General features: G+C 43.2%; 1 protein-coding gene across 1 annotated transcript; it reads left to right on the top strand.

The window, feature by feature from the left end:
* The first annotated feature begins 321 nt into the window (after positions 1 to 321).
* CAPN9 (calpain 9) lies at positions 322 to 23898 on the top strand. Its single transcript, XM_058800867.1, is given in 20 exon segments — positions 322 to 534; positions 5364 to 5433; positions 5851 to 5969; positions 6553 to 6686; positions 7039 to 7207; positions 7710 to 7793; positions 8034 to 8119; positions 9864 to 9941; positions 12293 to 12453; positions 13262 to 13419; positions 14040 to 14248; positions 14901 to 14937; positions 16038 to 16118; positions 16625 to 16687; positions 17259 to 17318; positions 19528 to 19596; positions 20971 to 21049; positions 21689 to 21805; positions 22855 to 22913; positions 23701 to 23898. Coding segments are annotated over 20 exon segments (2073 nt in total). The 3' UTR covers positions 23728 to 23898.
* The last annotated feature ends 546 nt before the right edge of the window (positions 23899 to 24444 follow it).

Here is a 24444-nt window from a genome sequence, read left to right as displayed (position 1 = left end):
CGCGGGAAGGAAGGAAGGAAGGAAGGACAGGGCAGCCCGGGCCGCTCCCTGGGTGTCCGGGACCGGCCGCCTTCCCTCCCTGTTTGCTTTCAGGGTGTTTGTCTCTGGTGCTGTGCAGGTCAGTCTCGCTCAGCAGCAGCAGCTCAAGGAGGTGACACGGAGGAGGCTGGAGGATACTGCCGGCTCCCCCACCACAGAGCCCTTCCCAGCCCCTCGTCCTTCACAAGGCACGTGAGGCATGCTCGCTCCCCTCTCTTTTCCTATCCGTTCTGTCCCCACCAGCGGCTAAGCCTTGTCTCTCGGGGCAGGTGGGAGGCAGACATGCCCTACCTGCACCAGGACTCGAAGCCGCGGCCGGCTGCGCATCCCGGCGGTGCCCGAGGCACGCACAGCTCGGGAAAGGGCTACGAGCAGCTGAAGCAGGAGTGCCTGCGCAGGGGTGTCCTCTTCGAGGACCCCGACTTCCCCGCCTGCAATTCATCTCTCTTCTTCAGTGAAAACCCAGCCATTCCCTTCGTCTGGAAGAGGCCTGGGGTGAGTATGCCCTTGTATTAGCGCCTCCCGTCCCGCCCGAGGTCAGGCAGCTGGGCTGCGGAGGGCACCAAGCACCCCCTGTTCAGGGAGATGTGGAGATGAAGTGTGGGAGTATGGAGGGGCTTGACAGCTAGCCTGCAAGCAAAGCTGAGTTAATAGAAAAAATAACAATTGATGATTTTCGGGTGTATCTATAGCAAAGGAGAAGAGAAAGCTGTCAACATGTAAACTGATTAGAAAAGATACATGAAAATTTTGTAAGCTAGACTACATGCTTAAGTAGATGTGTATCTGTAAAACTTTTGCCAATTATATTGACGTTAATTGCTTTACACCAATGAATATAATAAGTTATTGTAATGTAGTTAATGAGTTAAGATCACGCTTTGTTAAGAGTATATAAGCTAGATAACACGCAGAATAAAAACTTTTTTCTTCTTAGACCCTGATCATGTGTGTGTATATCATGTCCAATCTATCAGTGACATGGGGAGAAACCCTTCCCACCTCAGGAGCAGTGGCTCAGGATTGGGATGCCCCCCACAAAGAGCTCAAGCTCCAGGATGAAAGGGCTGGAAGGCTTCACCCCATGTTTCAGGTGTAGCTCATTGTACAGTCACACTTATGCATGTGTATTTATGTGCATGCATAAAGGACTTGTAATCAGCTTCTCTCTTACACTATTGCCAGACAAAAGATGAAAGTAAGAGGGCACGCAGGGAATTAAGGGTAAAATACATTATGATAATGTTCTAACTGTGTAAAATTGAGTGTTGTTAATGTAGGAAATTCATAAGTGAGATCAACTTCAAAAATTCAAACCTTTTAACTTTGACTGTACTAGAGTCTTACTCTTACCTGCTCACTTCCATCAGTGAACACTGAGAGATTACAATTGCATGCCGTGGTTACTGAGCCATTCAGCAGTAGCCAAGGGCTCAGTGAGTTTCTCTTAATGCATCTTGCATAACAGCCATTAATAACACAGTGGGAGCCTGAAGCTGTACCAGTCATATGCTCTCAGATCATAAACCCAGCATCACTCCAGGTTCCTTGTTCTCACTTCACCCTGTAACTAATAACCACAGAAAAAATGTGGCAACATTTCATTTCTTTGGTAAGGACTGATGTTTATTCTGGGTTTTCTTCATAATCTGGGAGCTGCTTCCTTTATAAAAAACTTTTCTTTGGTGATAGTGATACCAAGGGAGAGAAAGAACAAAGTAAGCTTAAAGAAGGGCTTAAATTATCTTAATTCCCAGTGATAAGCATTCAGTGCCTCAGCATCTGATAGTTAACATAGTGCTGATACAGAGCAGAATTAAAGCTGTTACTCCTGGACAAGTTTCAGTTGTGAAAAAAATTGGAGATCCCAACACATGCCAAGTGCAGCCCCCACAGGCACTGCTGCCTATGTGTGCTCCAGAAAGCCAGGTGTTCTGTGGGGCTCTCTCCCAGCACAGGAGAGGCTGTGAGGCTGAGATGCTTCGGGTGTGGTGACACTAGAGTGCTGAGAGACATCAAAAATGGACACTAAATCTTAAAGAATGGTTTTACTTTGCCCAGCTCTCAGGTGCTAGTTTGTCTTTTCAGGGCTCAGAATAGTTAAATCTGGTGTAACATGTGACCAGGAGTGGTTGAGAGTTTGTGTGCCCTTGTGTACAGTACGCAGAGGCAGTGGAGAATGGTCTGTTTTCTTCAGGATCTTTGTGTGCTGAACTGGAAGCATTTCCAGGATGAGTAAGTTACCTCAAATGGCATCTGCCTTCACTCCAGTTCCCCCCACGCACTTTTGTGAGCTGCACAGCGAGAAATAAAACTCAGGGGAGGCTGAGAGGATGTGTAAGGACAGGGTATTAGTTATGCTCTGCTCTGGCTCCTCACCATTTAAACTAAATCAGTTTCATTTCTATTATCCATCAGGAGCAGCAGCAAAATAGAGGTGGTGTAACAATTTCAATTTAACACATTTTACTTTGCAAAGGGAACATTGGCCTGGAGAATGTGCCAGGTGAGTTGCCACAGCTGGAGAGGCTGAGCACAAAATCATGGCCTCTGTGCAGGGTATCTGTATTCCAGCTTCTTTCATGGTGACTGGTTTTTACTGCATCTCCCACCAGTATTTTACAGGAGCTTGGTTGAAGTGTAGCACAGTACATGAGGGTGATTGCAGGGACAAATAATCTAAATCTTCTGATTTACAATCTTTAGTAATGAGAGTAGAGAGTTTAATCTTTAGTAATGAGAGTAGAGAAGGCTTTCTCATTACTTTGACATGCATATATCTGCATATATACATGTTTGTAGCAGCATGAACAAGACCTTCAACTAGCACTACTCTGTAAATCTCCCACTGCAATCAGTGAGCTACCTGGATCTGCATCAGAAGAATATCTGACTTTCTACATAAGTGAAGTGCTCCCAGATTCAGACAGGTAGTGATTTTGTTTAGCAATCCTTTTAAATCCTTTTTAATTACAAATTCAAACTGCCCTTTATCAAAATTTTAGAACAATCTGAAGAACATAAGACTCTTTTCTCACTATATTTCCTTTCCTTAATTCAACAGTTCAGTGTCTGGGTAAGTAGACATATGAATTGAAGAAAGAGAAAAACCCAACCCATAAAAGGGAAGACAAAAGGGTTTTACCAATTTCAGATGAGTCTATGGTCTACAGGAGGAAGTAAGAAAGAAATATTCCTAATATGAACAGCCATGGACAACCAGTATGACAGGTTGGGACCAGGCAGAGAAATGTAATCACAGGAATCACCTAAACAATCTCACTCCCAATGTGCTTTAGGTCTCTATGCATCCCCTCTACCAGTGCAAGACAGGCACTGGGATGCAATTTGTTTTCTTTTGGGTTTAAAGAAACATAGCTTTAATGCAGCATCAGGACAGTCACAGGTCACTGTGTTTCATCTCTCTGAAGACTGCATGTTCCTACTTTCAGGCAAAGTCTTTGTGCAGGTGAAGCCTTAAATTACTGCATGCTGTGTGTGAATGCTGGGTTTTGTCCTTTAACATGCCAAAAGTCCTGATACATTATTATACCATCTGAAAGTCCTTTTAAAATTAACATTATTTTTGCAACACCCACTCAAAAACTATAGTGTGTTTTCTTTTGTTCCGCAGAGAATGTGGCACAAGTCCAGTCAACACCCTTTCAATTCCTTTTTATTGATTTTTTTTAAAAATTATTTTTGGTTTCTCCAGACACAGGAGATTGAAAACATTTTTCCATGTATGAGTTACAGAGATGTGTTACAAACAATGAGTCACAAATCAAAGCCATGTCAGTGGAAAGGATTTTTATCCTGTCCCTTGCTAACACACAGGGCTTCTTGGTAACAGCTAAATGCTTTAGTTGCAATGAGAATTACATCTCCTGAGAGCAATGGAGATAAAACAGTGTGTTGTTGAACATCAGCTACTTTATCAGCCATTGCTATATCAATGTCTCAAGGCAATGAGCTGTGGTTTTATTGTTCATGCCCAGCCCCAACGAGACTGAGTGTATTTAACTAGCAGGCGGGCCAGGTGAGGAGGAGCTGTTGTTTGCTTCCCTTTGCTCCACACTCTGGGGACATGGTGTGCTGCGGTACCTCCTCCCCAGGCACCTGTGCCCGAGGCACAACCTGGCCACCACCTCCTCCCCAGCAAAGGCAAACAAAGATTATGCAAACCAGTTTCCTCCGGGATGTTGCCTCTGCAGGGGGAGCTCCACAGCAGCGGTGCTGCTTCACTGAGGGGAGTGCCCTGGCTCCAGCAGCAGGTGCTTCAGCAATAAGTGCAGGAAGCTGAACAAAGCTATCAATATTCTGCCCTATGGTCTGAAAAAATGCAGTGATATGAACGCAAAGCAGCTCAATTTAATCTAGGCAAAGGCAGGGATTAAATGACTGAATGTGCTCCTCTATTTCCCCCGCCCTCCCCATTAATTTGTTTCATTTGCCACTTAGGCAGAAGGATCTGCTTCATGCCACAGGGTCTGCAAGAATGTATCAGGGCAGGCTGATTAACAGCAGGCATATTCCTCCAGTAATATATTAGATATTTTCCTCTCCCCTTTTCCATTCAGTTCAATCAATTTCATTCAATATACAGTTCATGGGAAAATGGAGAAGAATTCCTGCCACATTAATTGGTTTATCACTATAATTTTTCTATCCAACCATGGTACTAGTAATTGAACTAAACCAGTCTAATGAATGCTTGGGAACTGCTGTAATGGCACCATGAGCACCATTCCCTCTGACCTCTGACCCCATGGGGTGGGTAGTGTTAGCTCCTCCTAAAAATTAGCAGGACTGAAGCTGTCCTTGTTGTTTGCTTTTTTGAGGAGGAAGTTGTCTCATGGTTGTCAGACACTGTAGGTTCCAGGTATTACATGCAAGTAAATAAAAGGCTTACTAGTTCAGTTAAAAGTAAATTGCCAATTTTATTGTTTTCAGCCATTGGAGGAAAGCAAGCTAACAAAAAGCCTTGTTAACCAGGGCTGCAGCCTGACATCAATCTTCTGGATGAGTTTGTGCTATGATATTTTAACAATTGCCTACAGATGAATAAAGAATGCCAGCCTTTCATTAGCAGCCAACTAATTATGAAAAGTATGAGGATAGTTGATTCTTTAATTGCTCTACACTGTAATTAATTAGCAAGGATTCCCCATCTTGTTTTGTGGTGGCAACACTGCTGCAGGATAGTACAGCTCGTGTGGCACACAGGGTTTGTAAGCCCTGCTGGAAGTCTGGTTCAAAGTGATGGTGATATTTTCCTATTTTCCTTAGAAATTCTAAGTAATTTCTCTGTTTCACTGTTGCAGGACATTGTCAAAGACCCCAAGTTTATTGTTGGAGGAGCCACCAGAACTGACATTTGTCAAGGGGATCTTGGTGAGTGATTTCCCCTGGCTGGATGTGTTTGTGTGGAGCAGCAGCAGCAGTGTCCTCACAGAGGAGGGGATGTTGTCCCTCTGGAGCTGGTGGCAGCAGTGGAGCTGGAGGTCCTGCCCAGGCTTGCCTGGCCCACGGCTGCTTCTTGGATAGATCCCACCCATCCATGCCAGGGGCCATCTTGGTGCAGTGGGATTCAGGGTCAGGGAAGGGTCTTCACTTGGTGCTACTGTGACCCCAAGGGAGTCTTCTGTCTATCAGCTCCTCCAGACTGAAGCACAGTCTGCCCTGGCCAGGCAGGGACAGCCTCTCTGGGGACATGCAAGCTGTCTTTTGAATTTCAGGGGAAGTGGCAGCTAACTGTCTAACATCTTCTCTGGCCCCTTTTCCTCCTCTTTCCCCTTTCTCAATCCACAGGTGACTGCTGGCTTTTAGCAGCCATAGCTTCTCTCACACTGAATGAAAAAACACTAGCAAGAGTGGTGCCACTGGATCAAAATTTTGGGCCAGATTACGCTGGAATATTTCACTTCCAGGTAAGGTAAACATCTGTCACAGAATGAACCCATCTCTGTCATTACATTTCATGGTCTATTTTGCAGTGAGGCTGACAGGTACTGCAGAGGAGACACCAAAAAAAGTAGGATTTACGAGTTTACAGTGTTGTTCATGTTTTGAGAAACAAACTAGAAGGCTACATCAGGCTCATACAGGCACAAACACAGCCACTCTTGTTATGTGAACAGATACATAGCTTTAGAAATAATTTCATATTTTCCTGGGCACACACACCTCACTTAGGATATAAATCCTTAAAGGAGTTGAACTGGTACCTGTAACACACATATGTCCTGAAGGAGTTTTGAATTATGTGGTAAACACTGGTGTGATTGACATAATCCAGGCAAGGAGCTACAGTACAGGTCTACACATTTAGCCTTGGTGTTTTCCTAAGACAGATCACCCTTCCTAGAGAGCAGCTTTGCAGAGCAGAGCAGAAACAGATGGTTTACAAGTCATCTAATCAAGCCTTACCATTAGAAATGCTGGGACACCAGAATCTTGCTCTCAAGAAATGCTGTGCTGTCAGCAAACTCATGCACCATCCTTTCTAAACAGTTTTGGCAGCACAACGAGTGGCTGGATGTTGTGATTGATGACCGATTGCCCACCTTCAAGGGCCGGCTGGTTTTCCTGCACTCAGCTGAACTCAATGAATTTTGGAGTGCCTTACTAGAGAAAGCCTATGCCAAGTAAGTCCCACTGCACATATATAATTTGCTACTTGTACATACATTATTCACAGTTTGTTCATATGGTATTCACAATTCTAGTGAGCAGCTTCTGGCATTTGCTGCTGCCCTTGCCAGCCTGACAACTGGCACTAAAGAGAGAACACCCCCAGGCCATAAAGATACAGAGAAATGAATTAATTAAAAATACAACTAAAAATGAAAGCAGAAAATCCCCAATACTACTGCTTGGGTACACTCTGGGGTGCTTGTTTTTGACTTCAGTGCTATTGCTGCAATTCTACACACATGTGAGAAAGCTCTCAGACCCATGTCTGAAAAGCAGTCCTCACAGTCAGTGTGTGTTTTCCAGGTTGAATGGCAGCTACGAGTCTCTGAAGGGTGGCAGTACAATAGAGGCCATGGAGGATTTCACTGGGGGCATAGGAGAAACATATGATGTTAAGGAGGCTCCTGACAATTTCTATGAAATCCTAGGAAAAGCCCTGAAAAGATGCTCAATGGTGGGCTGTTCTATTGATGTAAGTAAGAAATGGGGTCTCAATTTCTTGGTGCCCTCAGCTTTGGACTTCAGTGTTTTCTGGTTTGAGTTTCACGTTTCCTCCTGATGAAGTTTGCTGCTTGCAAAGACTAGTTAAAATTTTATTGAACTAGGCAGTGTGATACTCAGCTGGCTGATGGCACCCTTCACCACCATCGCTGTCCATCAAAGCCTTTTTACAAGAAATGAGACAGTCTGAACACCTGATCTCAGTCTGGAAATGTAGATGGTGCTGAAACAAAATCAAAGGGCAGAGAAGGAATTCCACCCTGGAATAACCTCATTTGAAACAATGTTTAAAACCTTCCATATTTTTTCCCAAAAGGGGACCACTGCACCATGGCTGAGCAGAAAGACAAGTTCCCTGTTTGTAGTATGGGTTAGCCACTGGTTAGCCTGGTGCTTAATAGAGACCAGGTGGCACCATTTGTGATCTCACTCTGAAGAGAGAGGTTAATTCACATTTTTTCCCCCTATTCCAGACCAGCAGTGCTGCCGAGTCAGAAGCCCGAACCCCGTTTGGCCTTGTGAAAGGCCATGCGTACTCTGTTACTGGCATTGAGGAGGTATGTCCAGCAGCATGGGGCAAGGAGACACCTGGGGAAAAGATAAGGGAGTGTCCCCTCAGCCTTAGGAGGAGGTTATCCTGGGGAAGGTATCCAGATTCCAATCCAACTCTCCCTCCCACACCTCCAGTGGCACTCTGCACCTTTTGCCCAGCTGTTAACACCAGCCTCTGCACACTGGGGAAGCCTTGCTCCCTAGATCCTGGCACTTGATATTTTCTGCATTTCCTTTTTCCCCAGGTGAGCTACAGGGGCCAGCAAGTGCAGCTCATCAGGGTAAGGAACCCGTGGGGACAGGTGGAGTGGAACGGCCCTTGGAGTGACAAGTGAGTGCACTGTCCCTTACACACTGGCCTTGCAAAGGCCACATCCCAGCTTCTGCTCCATAGCTGGCTTCCTGCAGCCCCAGCTGCTCCATGGGAAATCAAACCAAGAGTTTGCATGTGCCTAACAGTATTTCTGCCCCACAGCATCTCCCCCTCAGCACATTCAAAGCAGCACAATGCAGGGACACTGTCAAGGTTGTTTAGCCCCCAAAACCTAGAATCAGCAGAAATAATGCATGAATATAAATGAGATAAGTTAATATTAATACACTCCCAATTGTAAAAGTTACACATTTTATTGATTAAATATTTACAAGCCTGTTGCTGTAGTACTTGAAACACAACATCCATAGTTTGTCCTACTACAGATAAGCTGAAACTGATAATGTATTACCCCTTTGAATAGCTTGCATCTCTCTGTTTATTGTTTGGGGTTTCTTAAACACATCAGAAGTAATACCTTAATAATAATAAATGGCCATTATAGTTGTGGAAGGACCCCAAAATACAGCAGGGTTGGTCTGAAAACCAGTCAGGTTTTACTACTAATGGTAAACAAAGTGCAAACAATACAAAATGACAAAAATACGTGGTTAAAATTCAACACTATGTTCCTCTCCAGCACACACTTTTAAGTATATTTTTTCACATATTCATTGTTTCATTTTTGTTTCACTTTTTCTACTGAGGTTTTTTTTAATTCACATAGATGCAGAGGAGAGGAACCATAACCTGCCTGGCCCTTTAATATTGCTGAGACATGTAACTAACCATTTGTAGGACTACTTCAAATTTCCCTGTCCTTATCATGGCTCAGAAGTAAATTAAATATGTCCACATCAGCTCAGATCCTTTATCTTGAAGAAAAACATGGATAATTGACGTGTATAATGAGTTCTTAAGTCTGAAAAAGATGGAGAGGTTATGATCAGGACAGGCATCTGGCAGTTTATGCTGTTCATCAAAAAGACTGTCTCTGCAAAGCAGAGCTCTGACTCTGCACTTGGGAAGCTCTCTGGAACTCAGGGTGCAGAGGGGCTTGCAGGTCAATACAGGAGCCTGTATTAACATATTGCAGTGGTTGCTGGAATTAAAAACCACAACACAAGGGGTCTTCTACTCCTTAAGTTTGTTATGTCAAATTGGAAATACATTAGTGCACTTCCACATTTCCTGAAAAGATTTATCAGGTTTTTGTTTGGTTTTGATATGCCACAGCTGGAGTCGAAGGGGTGCATGTAAAGGAGGCAAAGGCTTAACCTGGAGCCACAGTTACTCCACTGAATCTCTCTGTGCAGTCAGTTCCCACTGACTCAATTTTGAAAAAAACATCTGGCCCTAAATTAGCAACAAGAGTGAAAAAGATGCTGGTGCTACAGATGGAATACAGGTTTAAGGAGAGTGTTTACTTACCAACATCTTGAGGTTTACCAATAGCCTTACTGTCTCCAACCCAAACACCTGAGACCAGTCCCAATGTCAATAACTCATATTAAGACCACTCTGGAGCAGCTTTGGGATTTTTGGCCTGATGCTGCTTTTGGCTGCATTAATTGGGTCTCTGCAACCATGAGTGCCAGCAGGACCAGGAAACCTCTTAAATGCAACAGTGTTTGTGTAAGCTGCACAAATAAGACACATGTGAGAGAAGAGCAGCCTGGTGCTATGTCCTGCCAGTCATTCTGAGACAGGGAAAATGGATTGCCACATGCCTGTAGTAAAGCTTGGTCTTGTTTTCCTGCAGCTCTGCAGAGTGGCGCTCAGTCAGCCCATCGGAGCAGAGACGCCTGTCTCAGGCAGCACGGGATGATGGAGAGTTCTGGTAAGACACAGGTTCTTAAAGTCTGGGACTCTAATCAGAAATCAAGGTGCAAGTGGCCAAAACAAGCAAAAAGGAAGAAACCTTTGCATGATGAAATTCTCAGCTTCTACCTGCCTAAGAGAGGACAGGTAGAACGCTCCCTTTGTTTTCTGTGTTTTCTATGTGCCTATACCTGTTTTAATAACAAAAGCCCTCAAAAATCAGTTTAGTTAATGGCGTTGGTATTTCAAATACTGTGTGTCTCCCATGAATGTAACACCCTTTAAATCCTTCCCATGAACAAAGGCAGGATATACAAAAGGGAGCATTGTATGGCACTGTATCAGCTAGAAGATTCATTCTGGGCATGCACTGGGAGAAGAATGAGTCCTGAGAAACCATTCTACTAGTTGCATAAAGTAAAGGAGCACCAAGATATATGTGAAATTGTGGAAAATTTGAAGAAAAGATGGAATGGAATGGAATGGAATGGAATGGAATGGAATGGAATGGAATGGAATGGAATGGGGAAAAAAAAAAGAAACCAACATGGTGGAAATTGCTTTAGAAGTGTAAAGTGTTCTTCATGCCAAATTCATGATCTGAGACAGAGCAGATGGCTGACTTGCACATGATCCTCCCCCACACCTTATATTGATCGTGACTGTGTTGGGTCACATCTTCTAGGGCCAGATGCTCAATTCTTTTACACATAGGTAAATCTAGAGACGTATGCAATGGAGCTGTTCCAGGTTTTGCCTGTGAGTTAAACCAAAGTTCAGCTTCAGGCCTGAGAAGTTATTTGAGATAGACAGTGCAGCACATTAAGTCACACAAGATGTTTTATCACAAATTTTGATAGCTGGAGGGAAGTAGGTCCAGTGGCTGTTCCGTTACTGTATTTTAACATAAGATATTTTGAGTGATTTTCTATTGACATAGCAAATGCTTTAGGGCATTTGCAGCTTTTTCAAAAAGCTTTTGTGTTTGTTTGGGCTTTGGGTTTGGTGGGATTTTTTTGTCTGTTTTTGACTTGTTTACAGCTGTAGTTTATATGGTGAGTGTAAAGGAGACAAAGAGTTTACATGGAACCCAAGTAACTCCAGCAAGTATCTCAATACAGGGCAGAACTTAAGCCCTGACCATGTGATGGAGGTAAAAGTGTGCAAGTAGGCATCAAATAAACTGTGAAATTAATGGAAAAAAATCCCTTTTTAAACCCTTTTGTCCTTTGGACTTGTGAGAACTGAAGAAAATCTTCATGGTGACAGGCTGAGGACATTTTGACCTCATTAACTACCTCAAAGATGTTTTAGCTACGTATTAGCATTTTAGATTGGTCTTGTCCAGGTGCTTCTAATAGATGCAAAGGGGCATCTTGTGATTGGCTAAGGAATCAGCTTCTTAGTCCTAGTCCCTTCCCTCCTATGACCAGAGGGTCAGAATCTTCCTCTCCCTTCATAAGTACAAACCCAGAACAGCTCTAGGGAAATCAGAACAGGTGTTTTACCTCCTTGAAGTCAAATCTATAAAGGGCAACCCCTTCCTCTGCTTTGCAGCACATTTCCAAAGAGCCCAAAATTGCATTGTGTGGCCAGGAAACCAAGCCATTTAGAGACAGATTTTGCTACGCTGCTCCTGCTTTAGTGTCCTGAGCATCAGAGTGAGAATAAGCAGTGCCTAGGGCTAGCAATATCTGGGAATAGCTGACAAGAAAGGGCAGAACTCAGCAAAGTAAACCCTGCTGTTTCTTTTCACACCAAAACCAAGTTGTAAAATGGCCCACAGCAAGTGTAAATTAATACCACCACAGATATCTATTTGTTATGAGGAAGAAAAATTGAACTAGCTCTGTTGGATGAGGCACATTGGAGGCTTGCTGGATCCTGTCTGCCTCTGCCACAGATAAACTTGCATCTTGGAGGGCTTTTGCTCTCCTGCTACTCCATTTTGTTGTTAGGCATCTGCCACAGGAGGAAAAGGATAGTTACAGAAGTTATCCATTTCTGTGGATGTCCATTTATGTGGATGAGGAGATCCATTTCTGTGTGTTATTTCTCTGGTCCAGGGAGAAAGGGAGGCTCTTCCAGACAGCAGTTCAGAGCAGAGAACAAATCTAGATGTCAAATTACCCTCATGAAGGCCTAATGCATCAGCTCTTTTACAGAGGGAAGTTCAGACTACCAAGGCTACCCTCAGGCTTAGAGTATAAGTGAGGGAAAGCTAGTTGCTCTCCTGCTGACATATATCCATGGTCACCAAAACTACTCTGCATGAACTGGTGATCTGGCCCTGGGGGGGATAAATACTTCTGCTGGGCATCCTTCACAAAGATGGATGGCTGCCTGTTCCTTACCACTTCTTTTGCTCAGGATGAAGTTTGAAGACTTCAAAGTGCATTTTGACAAAGTTGAGATCTGCAACCTGACTCCAGATGCCCTGGAAGACAGCGCTGCCCACAAATGGGAAGTGGCCATCCACCAAGGAAGCTGGGTCCGGGGAGCCACCGCAGGAGGATGTAGGAATTTCCTAGGTAAGTAAATACCAGTTTGAAAATGAGAAGCAGACAGTGAAATCTTTACCTGCCCTCAGCTATAGCTCTTCAGAGAAGGAGCTCTGTCGCCAGAGCTGTGGGTGCAAGGCAGTGCAGCTGACAGGAACCAGCTAAAGGGACAAATGAGGAAACTCAAACCACTGTGTGGTTTAAGAGTGCTGTACTTTAATGATAAGGCCTTTCTGTGACTGGCTTTTTCGAATGAACAAACCAGCAATGAACAAAATGATAAATGTTCATATAGTCCCACTTGAGACTTTGTGGTGAAAGACTTTGCTTATTTTGCTCTCAGGTTCATTGGATCTGATTTACCTGTTAATGACATTTGTGTGAGCAGCACAAAGTTCAAATTAGCCAGTTAAACTGCAGCAGCAAGTTTAAAATGAGACAAAAAGCCCAGATCAGCCAACATGTTTATGTGCCTCTGAAGCTGTGTCGTGGGTCTGAACTCTGTTAGTGTAGAATGGCACCAGAACTATAGGATCATTGCAGCTATGAAATTTTAACAAAATTTCATCTCACAACTTCATTTGAATTATAGTAACTTAATTAATTTTAGGCCCCAGGCCTAAAATCTTTCCTACACCTAGTTCCATGAAGGACTTTTGGATTTGGCTTATTTTTTGCAATGCTTAGTGGAAAGAAGTATAACGATTAATGGAAAAACTAAGTTTGAGTGAAACCTCATCTTTATTGTCTTTTTTGGTTTGTGGGGGTATTTTTGTAGTAGTAGTGGAGATTTATTATTCTGAATCAAGAAACTCTCTGGTGTTCTTTACATTGGCAGAGACTTTCTGGACAAATCCACAAATCAAACTGCATTTGACAGAGAAGGATGATGGACAAGATGGATGCACATTCATAGCAGCACTGATGCAAAAGGGTCGCCGTAAGCTCAAGAAGCTTGGAGCTGAAATGCTGACCATTGGCTACTCTATTTATGAGGTACTCCTTTGCTGCTGCAGCACAGGAGCTGCACTACTGCTATTTGGAACTTTCCCCTGCCCCATTTTTGGGGCCCTTGCACCTAAAATAACCTTTAGTGAGTAACCTAACAGTTATATCACAGCCTGTGGAGGATGGAGTCCTCTCAGAGGAGAATTTAGGAGTCCCCACAGGGCTATGGGTTCCTTGAACAGACACCTCAGCCATTCTGTTACCCTCTGCCTGGCTCAGGGAGAGGGAATATTGCTTCTTCTGAGCATCCTGGGGCACATCACACGCTGATGCCTGTCCCCGAGTGAGGTTGAGGTTGGTGAATCTGTTGTCACTGCTCTGTGACACCCTATCTGGGATGGTGGTGTTTAATGGCAGGGCATGTTTAAGTAGGAAGACAACATCCCAGAGTACTCTGAGACTGCCTTCTGGGTGAGAAAGGACAGTGGTAGTGGGTCCTTGCCATAAGTACCTTACTGTAAGTACCTGGGAGAGGGAATGACAGTCAGGATCACAGCCTGGGTTGACACTTATGCCAGGCAGAATTTGTCTCTGTGATTAGGAAGGGGGTGAGTATGGCTTTCAGCACACCCTGGCCTGTGCAGCACTGCCTGTTTTTCCCCTCCTAGAGCCCTGGCACAGATGGACACTTGGGCAAAGACTTCTTCAGGTACCACGCCTCCAAGGCCAGGAGCAAAACCTACATCAATTTAAGGGAAGTATCCCACCGATTCAAGCTGCCACCGGGTGATTACATTCTCATTCCAACCACATTTGAGCCACACCAGGAGGCAGATTTCTGCCTGAGGATCTTCTCTGAGAAGAAGGCCATCACTGAGTAAGTCAGCAGCAAGCTTTGGGCCCTCCAGTGCTCCCCTGCACATGGGGTTGTTGGCTGCTGGGGAGAGTGTGGCTGCCAGGCACCCAGCCCTACAGCAGAGACCCAGCATGGCAAGCTCTTGATCATTTGGGGGTTTTTGTTTGTACTTGCCCATTTTTGCTAAACCCAACCTTATTTTGAGAGGAGTTGAGAAGGTGGGAAAATAGGGTGTGCCATGATGAATCTGCTGGATGTTTGACAGGGAAGAGTTGCTAGCTGGCACTGTCTGGGTCTCTGTGAATACAGCAGTGTTTGCTTCCTGTTTGTTTCCTCCCAAAGTTTGTCCAAAAGACAATTTTATGTTAAAAAAGCATACTGAGGAAAAAATGTGTTCACAATGAATAATGAACAAAGAATAAGATTAATTCTTTAGCAGATGACATGCACAGCTGTGTCCTCCCTGAATCCTGCCTAATGTCTGTTCTAACGGCTTATACCAAAATTTAAACAGTGTAAAACTCTGCTTGTTTGATGAATTTTAGCTAAGCATAACCTGTTATGTTAAAAAACCCATTTTATCATTCACCTGGGGAAAAGGTAATTATCAAGCTTCCACCCCAAGCAGATGTTGAATACCTTCAGATACCAAATAAGGTTTTGTTTTCTCCAGGGATCTAGATGAAAACGTTGCCATTGATCTTCCTGAGGTAAGTCTACAGAGTTAAAGTAGCAGGGGAATAGCTCAGCAGAAGCTGGCACTCATTGCTTTTGCTGTCTTTGGCTAAACCATGTTCATTTCACAGGAATGTTACACTACTGCCAGCTTTGTGTATGTCACTGAAATGCTAAGCTCTGCTTAAAAGAGCTGTAACAATCAAAATCATAATTGTTATGCCTCCCATCCCCTTGAAGGCAGTCAGTGCCAGCCAGCACGAGAGGTGGCGTCAGCCACCGCACGTGCAGTGAAAGCACCACCCATTAGCACTGGGAGCCACACGGCTGTTCACATCTTTTAGCATTTTATTTACTGTGAAAAATAAGGAGCAAGAGAATGTCCAATAGACCTGAATTAATTTTGCATACAAATATCTTTATTTTACTTCTCAGTATCCACAGGACTTGAGAGGGAATGCTTACACATGCACATGCCTACTGAAATGATTGAATTCTTTTTGCTTTTCAATGGCTTGGTCTGCCTGCTGAGCACTAATTGCAGCTGGGTCTGAGTCAGCTCCTGCTTAAATGTATCCCTGCAAATAAGCCATTAATTGTGGTGTGCCTTTCTATGGAAACAAGCTAAGCCAAGATCTAATTTGTCCCTCTTTAGTAAAACTCTTCTCCAGGGACCCAGCAAACAACGACATCTTCATTTCCGTGATCTCAGGGCCATATTCTGTAGCAATATAAATCTGTGCTGGGTAACATGCTGAAGTGAGCCACCTCTGGCTGCTGCTCTCATCATCTCAGAATGATGCCATGAGAGAGAGCTCAACAGTGCTGTGGTTGTTGGAGGTCTGAGGAAACAGAATGGTGCAGGGTGGGATGAGAGGAGAGAGAGGTGTTTTGCTCTCTTGGTGCTCTTGGTTTTTACCAAGGCAATGGCACACTGTACTCTTGCCCAGGTGAAGGAAATGAGAGGGTGGGGACTCCCCTTGGGCAGAGAGGTGGCTGGAAGGCCTCAGATCTGGCAGAGTTCAGAAGCATGTGTACCCTTATTTTAAGATGTACATTGGTCCGGGGTGCACATTTGCAGGAGAAATGTCATGTTTTACAATTCTTATAAGGACTTGTGTGGTTGGTGTTGCAGCCTCTACATCCAACTCCAAGCTCACAAGAAACTGAAGAAGAAAAACAATTTCGGGCACTGTTTGAGCAGATTTCAGGAAAGGTGAGTGCAAAACACTTCGGGTCAGAGCAAGATGTAAAAAGAAGGGAAATACTTCTGCTCCTCTACAAGGCCGGGGATACTTGTAGCAAAATATTTGGGAGTATGCTTAGTTGTAGTGTGTTGTTTGGGCACCAGATGTCACCATGCCTTATGGCTCGATGGATAAGGGTGCAGTCCCTGGTGAGCGAGCAGGAGGACCAAAGCTAGAACTCAAGCTCTGAAGAAGCCTGCCTGGTTTAGTGTTCAGTTGCAGTTGAGTTTTCTTTGAATCAACAGCTCCCACTTGAGATCTCGTTCAGGCAGACTTATGCACAGCAGCACTCCTGTATTTACCTAGCCCTTACATTTTTTAGCTTTTTCTGGGTTTTGTATGGTTCTCTTTTGTTGAGTTGCAATAAAGTACAAATTAATGATGTTTGTATTTTCTGGGGTTTTTGGTAGATCTGATTACAGAAACATTAAAGTAATAGATGCTTCACTTTCTTTTTTTTTTTTTTTTTCTGCAGGACCTGGCGATATCTGCAGAAGAGCTTGAATATGTTCTGAATGCTGTATTAAAAAAAAAGTAAGTGCTGACAACTTCTAAGTTAAGGGTTGTATATAACTTTATAAAATCTGCCATTTAATTCATTCACATATAGAAAATTCAGGGCTGTCCTATGACCCCAGCTTGGTGTTCTTGAGCCAGAGAGGGCAGAGCCAGGAAAGCATGTGGTGCATGATCTAACCAGGAGTTTGCTCTGCCTCCAGCATGATCCATGTGAGCTCAGTGAGGCCAGCTCTCTATTGCACTGCCACTCTGCTGTGGAAGGACAAGCCCTAGAATGGGACTTTTAAGACCTGGATGTAGCTCATGATCCTGCTATGAGCCCTTTGTACAGTGGAAAACATGTCACTCCCCGAACCTCATCTTCTGATTTACAAATCAAGGGCATTATTTCATGTCTCCAGTAATTTCATCTTCTGTCTGGACTGACTTCTCTGTGGTGAGAGTTGCCTTCATCTTCCAGTTGACAGCCCTCCCACAATGAGGACTAAGAGTCAGCTATCTCTGTTCATGAGTCCTATTTTCTCCTTTCTGCTTATAAAAGACAGCTTTGCCCATGATTTCTTTCTTATTATTGTTCTTTTTCAGCAAAGAATATAAAATTCAAGAACTTAAGTCTCATTTCATGCCGAAATATCATTTCTCTTATGGATGTATCCTTTCAAATAAGTGCCTGTGAGGCTAAATGAAGAATGAATATAATTGTCCATAACATTATATGTCGTGGATGTCAGAAATGGATTTGGTAATGTCATGGCAGGTCACTACCCAAAGAATAGAAAAATACGTGACTGTTTTATTCTGATTTTTATTTTAGAAATTTAAGGTTAAGAGTTTCAGCACAAGCTATTTTATATTGCAGACTTAGAGGCAGATGCTTTAATGCTGACCACCTTTAGAAGTAAATCTTAAGCTACTTCTGAATAGAACAGTGCATTTCTCAAGCTGTTGTTTATTTGAAAGAGACCTAGAAAATTTAACTCAAGAAAAGTCTGTTGTCTGGAAGGCTAAATTCACCAGGCAGAGTTGTACATCCAAGTTATGGGTCAGAAATTAAGGATCAGCAGCGGTGAAAATTGCTGATATCAAAGCTCTTTTTTGACAGTCAGTTTAAAAACTGGAAAATCTGGTCTTTCAGCTAGCTGCTGGGACTCCAGGAAACAGACATGTGGGTGAGAGTTGTCTGTCCAAATTTAGGCATTTGTGGTGTAGGTGTCTACATCTAAGCCAGCTTTCTAGACTTCTTTTGTAGATAGCAAAAGGGGTGGTGTAATTAATTTTTCTGGCTGTACCTAACTGAGGGGTGATAAATGACTGCTCAGGCACCAGGTGAGGTGAATCACAGCCCTGGTGCTTCCCCACCAGATTTGTCCTTTGCAGAGTTCTGGTTCCTGCTGAGTTTGCTGAGCATGGCTTCTCCACAGATAGAGCTGCTTTTGCAGTATGCTTTCCCAATAAACAGTTTTGTTACACATAAGACAAAACAGTCCTACCAAGGCAAGTATCTAATATTTGGCAAGTATCTAATATTAAAACTCAGTGCAGATTAATCACTCTACACATGCAATGAGAAATGGGACCAGTCCTAAATTTCCTTGCTTAAAAACCAAGGCTCAGTAGGGAGCTGGTCCATGTTCACATCTCATCCTTACATGGTATTGGCACAGAGCCAGGGCCTGTGCCTGACCCTGGAGCATGGCAGCAGTTCTAAGTTTGCTATTTAGGATACAACTGAATAGTTTCCATGATTTGCAATGCTTCCAAGCAAATCTCTGCATAGTTTTGAATAAATGGGGAGGAGACATCTCTTCCTCTGCTTTGGAAGCACAAGGAATGCAGACACAATCATCCCACTCTGGCCATGCTATTTGGAGCACAATGGAAGAGCAAAACCATAAAAACGAAAATCCAAGTCAATGCTGGCACAGTCTCCTCTGTGTCACATGCTACTGAATTCCCTGGCAACTGTCACCATGGGGTGGTGAGGAGCAAGGACGGAGTTCTACATGATCCTGGGAAGAAGAACCTGGCTGGGTAAAAAAACCCTTTGCAGAAGTGAGAATGTCCTTGGGATCTGTGGGTGCCCTCAATAATGTCACCAGCTCAAATAACAGCAGGTGATAGCCAGACCCCGTTTGGCATGTTTTGGCCTTTGTGAATGCTCACTGAGCCAGTGTCCATCTGAGCAAGGGCTTTGTCCTGGCAAGATGGAAAAAGGAAGGAGAATGGGACCATTCCTTATTTAGCATTTCAGAACAGGTGCCTCATCCTCAAAATGAACTGTGCTCAGTTCATCAGTAACTCAGTGAAATAAGTCCCTCGCTTCAGGCAGAGGAAAGGCCAGGCAGATCTAATCATTGCCTCCTAGAACTGCTATACAGGCACTTATTTCAGACCACAAGGACCAGATTTTGCCAGTCTCACCCCACTACTCCCATGAATTTTTCGTTGAGCCATTGCAACAGAGCCTGGTCTCTAGATAAAAATACTGAAGAGCACATTGATTGACTAACTCCTTTGGGTACAGTAGCAATTTGTTTTAATCAGGTAATTTAATTCTCTGAGTCATTTATATCCCATTTACATCCAAAACTGTTCTTGCCTTAGAATAATCTTTCTTCCTCATGTAGTGCCTGAATTGCTCAGCTGTGTTTTTATATCACATAATGTTCCTCCAGTATCACAGCCACAGGCATGACTGTAACTGCTGGAGCTCTACCTTTTGAGAAATTCCAAAGCCAGTTTCAGCAGCACCATAGGCTTTCCAGTCAACATTTTCTTCTTAAGGGACCTACTCTGATAAGTTCAGACTGAATCTGGACTTTCATATAACAAGTCCTTTTCCTTAGTTCATATTACCAGACCAATGGCTATGGGAAACTGGAATTCAGTGAGTTCAAGGTTTTCTGGGAAAAACTGAAGAAATGGATAGTAGGTGACATTATCCACTGTAATTTTTCCCCTATTTCATTAGCTACTTCCCAAACAGTTTATTAGATAAAAGCAGACAAAAATGGAGACAGGAGTGTGTTCAAGCCATGAATTTTAACACAAAACAAATGTTTTAAAAGCATGGGGTTTGTTTTGGATAGTCAGAGCTTTCCATGATGATAAACCATAATGGTTTTCTGGAAATAACTGAGATTTTTGTAAACGAATCAACTATGTTTGGGATAAAGAATGCAGTGGGCACTAAAAAGCAAGCCATTCAAAAGGAAACTTAAGGAGTTTACATAACTGCTGTTGTACAGAAGAAAGTGATGATTCATGACTAGTAGGAAACAATCATTTCCTAAGCCCCTGCATTTTCATTACTGATCTCTCAGGAGTCAACTGTTCTGAAGTCTGGGAAAATGCTGATTCTAATTTTAAACATATTTTTCTGCCACTGTATATGGCAGTAAGACTAAGTAGGCTTGCAGAATCAATCACAGACTGAATATTCAAATAAAAGACATTATAATTGTTTCCTTATGGCCATTAATAGGTTTTTCTGAATTCGCGCTTCACCAAAGCATTCAAAATATGCAGTTGTTTGCTTCTCATCTGGCCCATCAAAAATGGCCAACACTTTTTCTGGTTACTAATGCCACATCTCTTTTAACAAAGGACACATTGTGTTTCAGTAAGGGGCTTGAGAAATCATTGTATCCTGTAGGAAGATTTGCACATATATTTGCTGGAAAATTTTAAGCTGAATGTGACGACAGCTCCAAATAACTCATATTCCAAAGGAGAGTTGTATTTGTCGTCTCAATAAAAGGAGGGAATTTAACTCCAGCTTGAAAACTGCTTAATATATAGGTCAAACCTCAAACTGTTTGACCAGTTCTCTTGGTTGTACCATGAATGTGGCTATTCAGCTCTTTTATACTTAAAAGCAAATGAGTAAGTGAGAATATTAACATCATGTTAAAATTTGTCTCTAGTGTTCATAACTATGGAGAAAAACATTAAAGAAGATTAAGAGAATGTGTCAGTTAAGAGTTAAAAGACAGAGAACAATACATCTTTCCAGTTAAAATTACTTTTTTTTTTTTAAATCACGACATTTTTAATCAAGAGCAACTCATTATTTTTTAATGCCTGCATTTGGCAGTACTTTTTAAAGTCACAACAACCTGTTATATGACAAGAGAATTGGTACCAAGATTTGCTCCTCCTTTACAAAATCAGACTGGATCTAGACCAAAGTCTTATCACCTTTCTTAAATGCTTATGCTGTGCAGTTGGAGATAAACACCTTGCATTCCTATCCCTTTCATATGCCAGTACTGAGCTTTCTGTGTGCTCCTTTCATAACAGAGTATCTTCCTTCAATTTGACTTTGATAAATCTGGCTCCATGTCCTCTTATGAGCTTCGTGGTGCTCTTAAAGCTGCAGGTAAGACAAGCACTGCACTTTATTTGGGAAAGCTGTTGGGCCAATCAGTGTGAGTGAAGAGGACAATCAATCACAGGCCAGGTGCTCCTGAAAAGGAAGGAGGAGAACCTGGGCACATTGAATAGGGAAATTTTGCCCCAGTTACCCCCAGTCCTGAAAGGCAGTCAGTCAGAATAATCTCTGTATTTTCTTGAGCTCTGTTAAACTCAGCAGGGCTGCACATGTGTAGTGTTAGACCTTGAAACAGACCACTTCAGAGTCAATCTACATTCAAGAGTTAAAGGAATAGCAAGTAAGCTGCCATGAAGAGAGATCACTGCATTAGTATTTCATCACAACTTATTTTTATCAAAGCAGAATAATTTTACAGAAATCCCTCCGAATTCAAGAAGACAGAATGGTCTGTCATACATCATAGTGTGCATGGACTAGAAACTGCAGTGCCTGAAAAGTTTCTTGTTCAGAGTTTGCTATTCATTGCAGACTTAAGGAACTTTGTGGTTAGATCTCTTTCTGGACGGATGTGTGCCACCGAGTATCCTCCCATTAAGTGGCTTTCAAGATTATTTAATAGAGATCTGTAGATTCCCCCTGACATGTGAGGTTGCTCACCTTTTCTTTATGTGTGTCTTTGGGAAGGATACCAGCTCAACAATTACCTGCTGCAACTGATTGTCCTCCGATACTCTGATGAGCAGTTCCAGATTGAATTTGATGATTTTCTGAACTGCCTAATACGCCTGGAGAATGCGAGTCGTGAGTATCTCCTTCCTCTGGAATTTCATCCCCTTTGAGAAAGAAATTGTTCTGCTTTTGGCTGTTGAGCATGTTGCACAATATCTGAGATGGAGTACAAGGCTAACAGAAAGGAGCTGTGTTTAGCATTTGCATTTAGGGTGGCTTTTCTCCGGTAACATGAAAAATGTTCTGCTGCCAATGGAAAATTTCCCCATGTGAATACAGCTTGCTACATAAACTCTGCAGCAATGTTGAAGGCATGTGAAGAATGCTGGTAAAGTCCATGTTGTAACCCTTCTTGTGGCTCACCCAGGAGCTTTATTTGGGATCACACAAGTTCAAGGTTCAAATATTACTTGTGCCTCATGGAAAGAGAAAATTGACATGTGCTTGGGCAGGTATCTCCTGTACCTTTTACACAACATGTTCCCTTTTAGTTTCAGATGTGGTTCCCTGTACATCAAGGCACCCAAGGTCTCAGTTCACTTCTGGCACAGGGTCACTCTCATTACAAAGCAGCAGTAGTAGAGATTGGTGAAAAGGCTGGATAAATGGCTGCATAAAGTGACCACTAGTGTGGCTGAGAATTCAAATAAAACCCAATTCACTCTATGAGAAGAAAAATCAACTTTCTTCAGTGATTTTTTTTTTGTTTTGTTCTTCTCTTTACTTTCTGGCTTGACTGTAGCAATAGAATTATTAAATTCTATTGCTAGAGAGATAGAAGTTAAATAAGATTTTTAAAGGAATGCAAATTGCTTGGCTTGATTTCAGAGTATACTCCAAATCTGACTGTTTAGCAGAATCAGGACACCTCTTCCAGACAAGTCCTGAAGTGACCCTTGCCTAAACGCCTTCAGTCAGCAAGACATTTCATCTTGCAAGGACTTTGCTTTGTCAGAGGAGCTACCACCACCAAGCAATCCTAAGCAATCTGCCTTTGCACCAGGCCTTCCCTCTCCCTGGCATGGCCACTCGTCCGTCTGTCCGTGGTTGTGGGTGGGAGAGCTCGTGTATGAATATGAATGAGGTGTATTTATAGCACTGCTGTCCCTCTCTCATTGCAGGAGTATTCCAAGCACTGAGTGTGAAAAACAAGGACTTCATTAACCTGAATATAGGCGAGGTATGAGCACAGATTCATAAACACTGACAAAATGATGGGCTTTCTCTAGAGCTTTGTCCTCTTTTAAGAACTGGAGGATTTCTGCATGGCACTTCAGGTGTCCATGAGAGAGCAGGGGGTATCTGCTATAGGTTTCACCACAGCTGGAATTTTACAGCCCACTACAGCCCACTCACTGATTAAATCTCCTCCATGCTATTTCTTTCCTTCCTTGCCCTGTGGCATATTGACAGCTTTCCATGCCCCTTTCTCTGCTTTTATTCCATCCTTGGGTGCCGGGTTTCAGTGGGGAAAGAGGAAGGAGCAGATGGGGATGGGGCGGTCTTTCACTCCCCCCTGGGTCCCCCAGAAATTCAGATCAGCCTCGCCTGTGCATGTCTATCATTTGCTTCTCACAATCCTCAGCACAGGTTTCTTATTTTATTGTGCTCTCCTTGTCTCCCTGTTGCTGTGAGCTGTCTCTCATTTCACACTAAGCCAAAGCTTCCTGGGGTGAGGCACAATGAATTCCCAGGGAAAGGAAATGTGGGAACAAATGTAGACGGCTGGGATGCAAATAAAGTAACTGCTGCTTTCAGCATCTAGTGCTTTGCCTTATTCCTTCCTGCTGGCTGAGGTCTCTCCTTAATGACAGGATGTAAAAGCCAAGTGAGCAAAGGTCCTTTCCCTGCCTGGGGTCAACTCAGAGCAAAGCACTGCTTTGGAAAGGCTCTCGTTTGGGAAAGACATGGGGAGGGAGAAGGGCCTGAAATACTTAATAATAAAGTTGACCTTTTTCTGATACTAGTTTATCAGCCTGGGAATGAGCATCTGAAGAAATCTGATTTGGATGCCAGGAGTTTCTTGCAACTCTGCTGCTGAGACTTTTGCCCCAGGAGCTGAGGTCCCCTTCACATGCAAACTTCACCAGGATATTTCCTGCAGAGAAACATGCATGCTACCTCCACTTTCTGTTCTCCAGCCCTGTGGATGAGTTCAATGTGAGATCATGTGGTTTTGGTAGAGCCTAAAACTGGATTTGGCACTGAGCATTTGGAGGGGGAACACATGCCTCTCAAGCAGGCTGAAACTGTTGTTCCTGAATGACCACAGGTTTTTATGAAATAGGATTGTGTTTAGTTTCAGCATAGCACAGACTACAGTGATTAAAAGTCTTTATTGATGCTTGGCTCCTGATTACTGTAAGGTGCTTTTGAAAATACAAGGTTGCATAAAACTTGCTCAGTTTGGAATTTATTTCCGGGCATAATAGCTGTGGACAAAGAAACACTAGGGACTGTATGGATGAAAATTCACTTCTTAATAGTTGTGGTCCTTCCCTTGGAAGCATGGTTAAGCTAAGGTTTGACATTCATCACTGGTATACTTTAGGGAAGAATTATTGCACCTTACATTTTCTTAGTCCTTCCTCTGCTACCAGCAAAGTTCCTCTGCTTCACATTTTGCTCTGTAGCCAAAGAGTGTCCCACAGGCCCATGTCTGCAGAGTTGCACACAGTTTATCACCATCTTCAGAGAAACACCTGACCTCT

The sequence above is a fragment of the Ammospiza caudacuta genome, chromosome 3 (assembly GCF_027887145.1).
Source record: "Ammospiza caudacuta isolate bAmmCau1 chromosome 3, bAmmCau1.pri, whole genome shotgun sequence".
NCBI classification, from domain to species: Eukaryota; Metazoa; Chordata; class Aves; order Passeriformes; family Passerellidae; genus Ammospiza; species Ammospiza caudacuta.
This window is presented reverse-complemented; position numbering and strand designations above follow the sequence as displayed.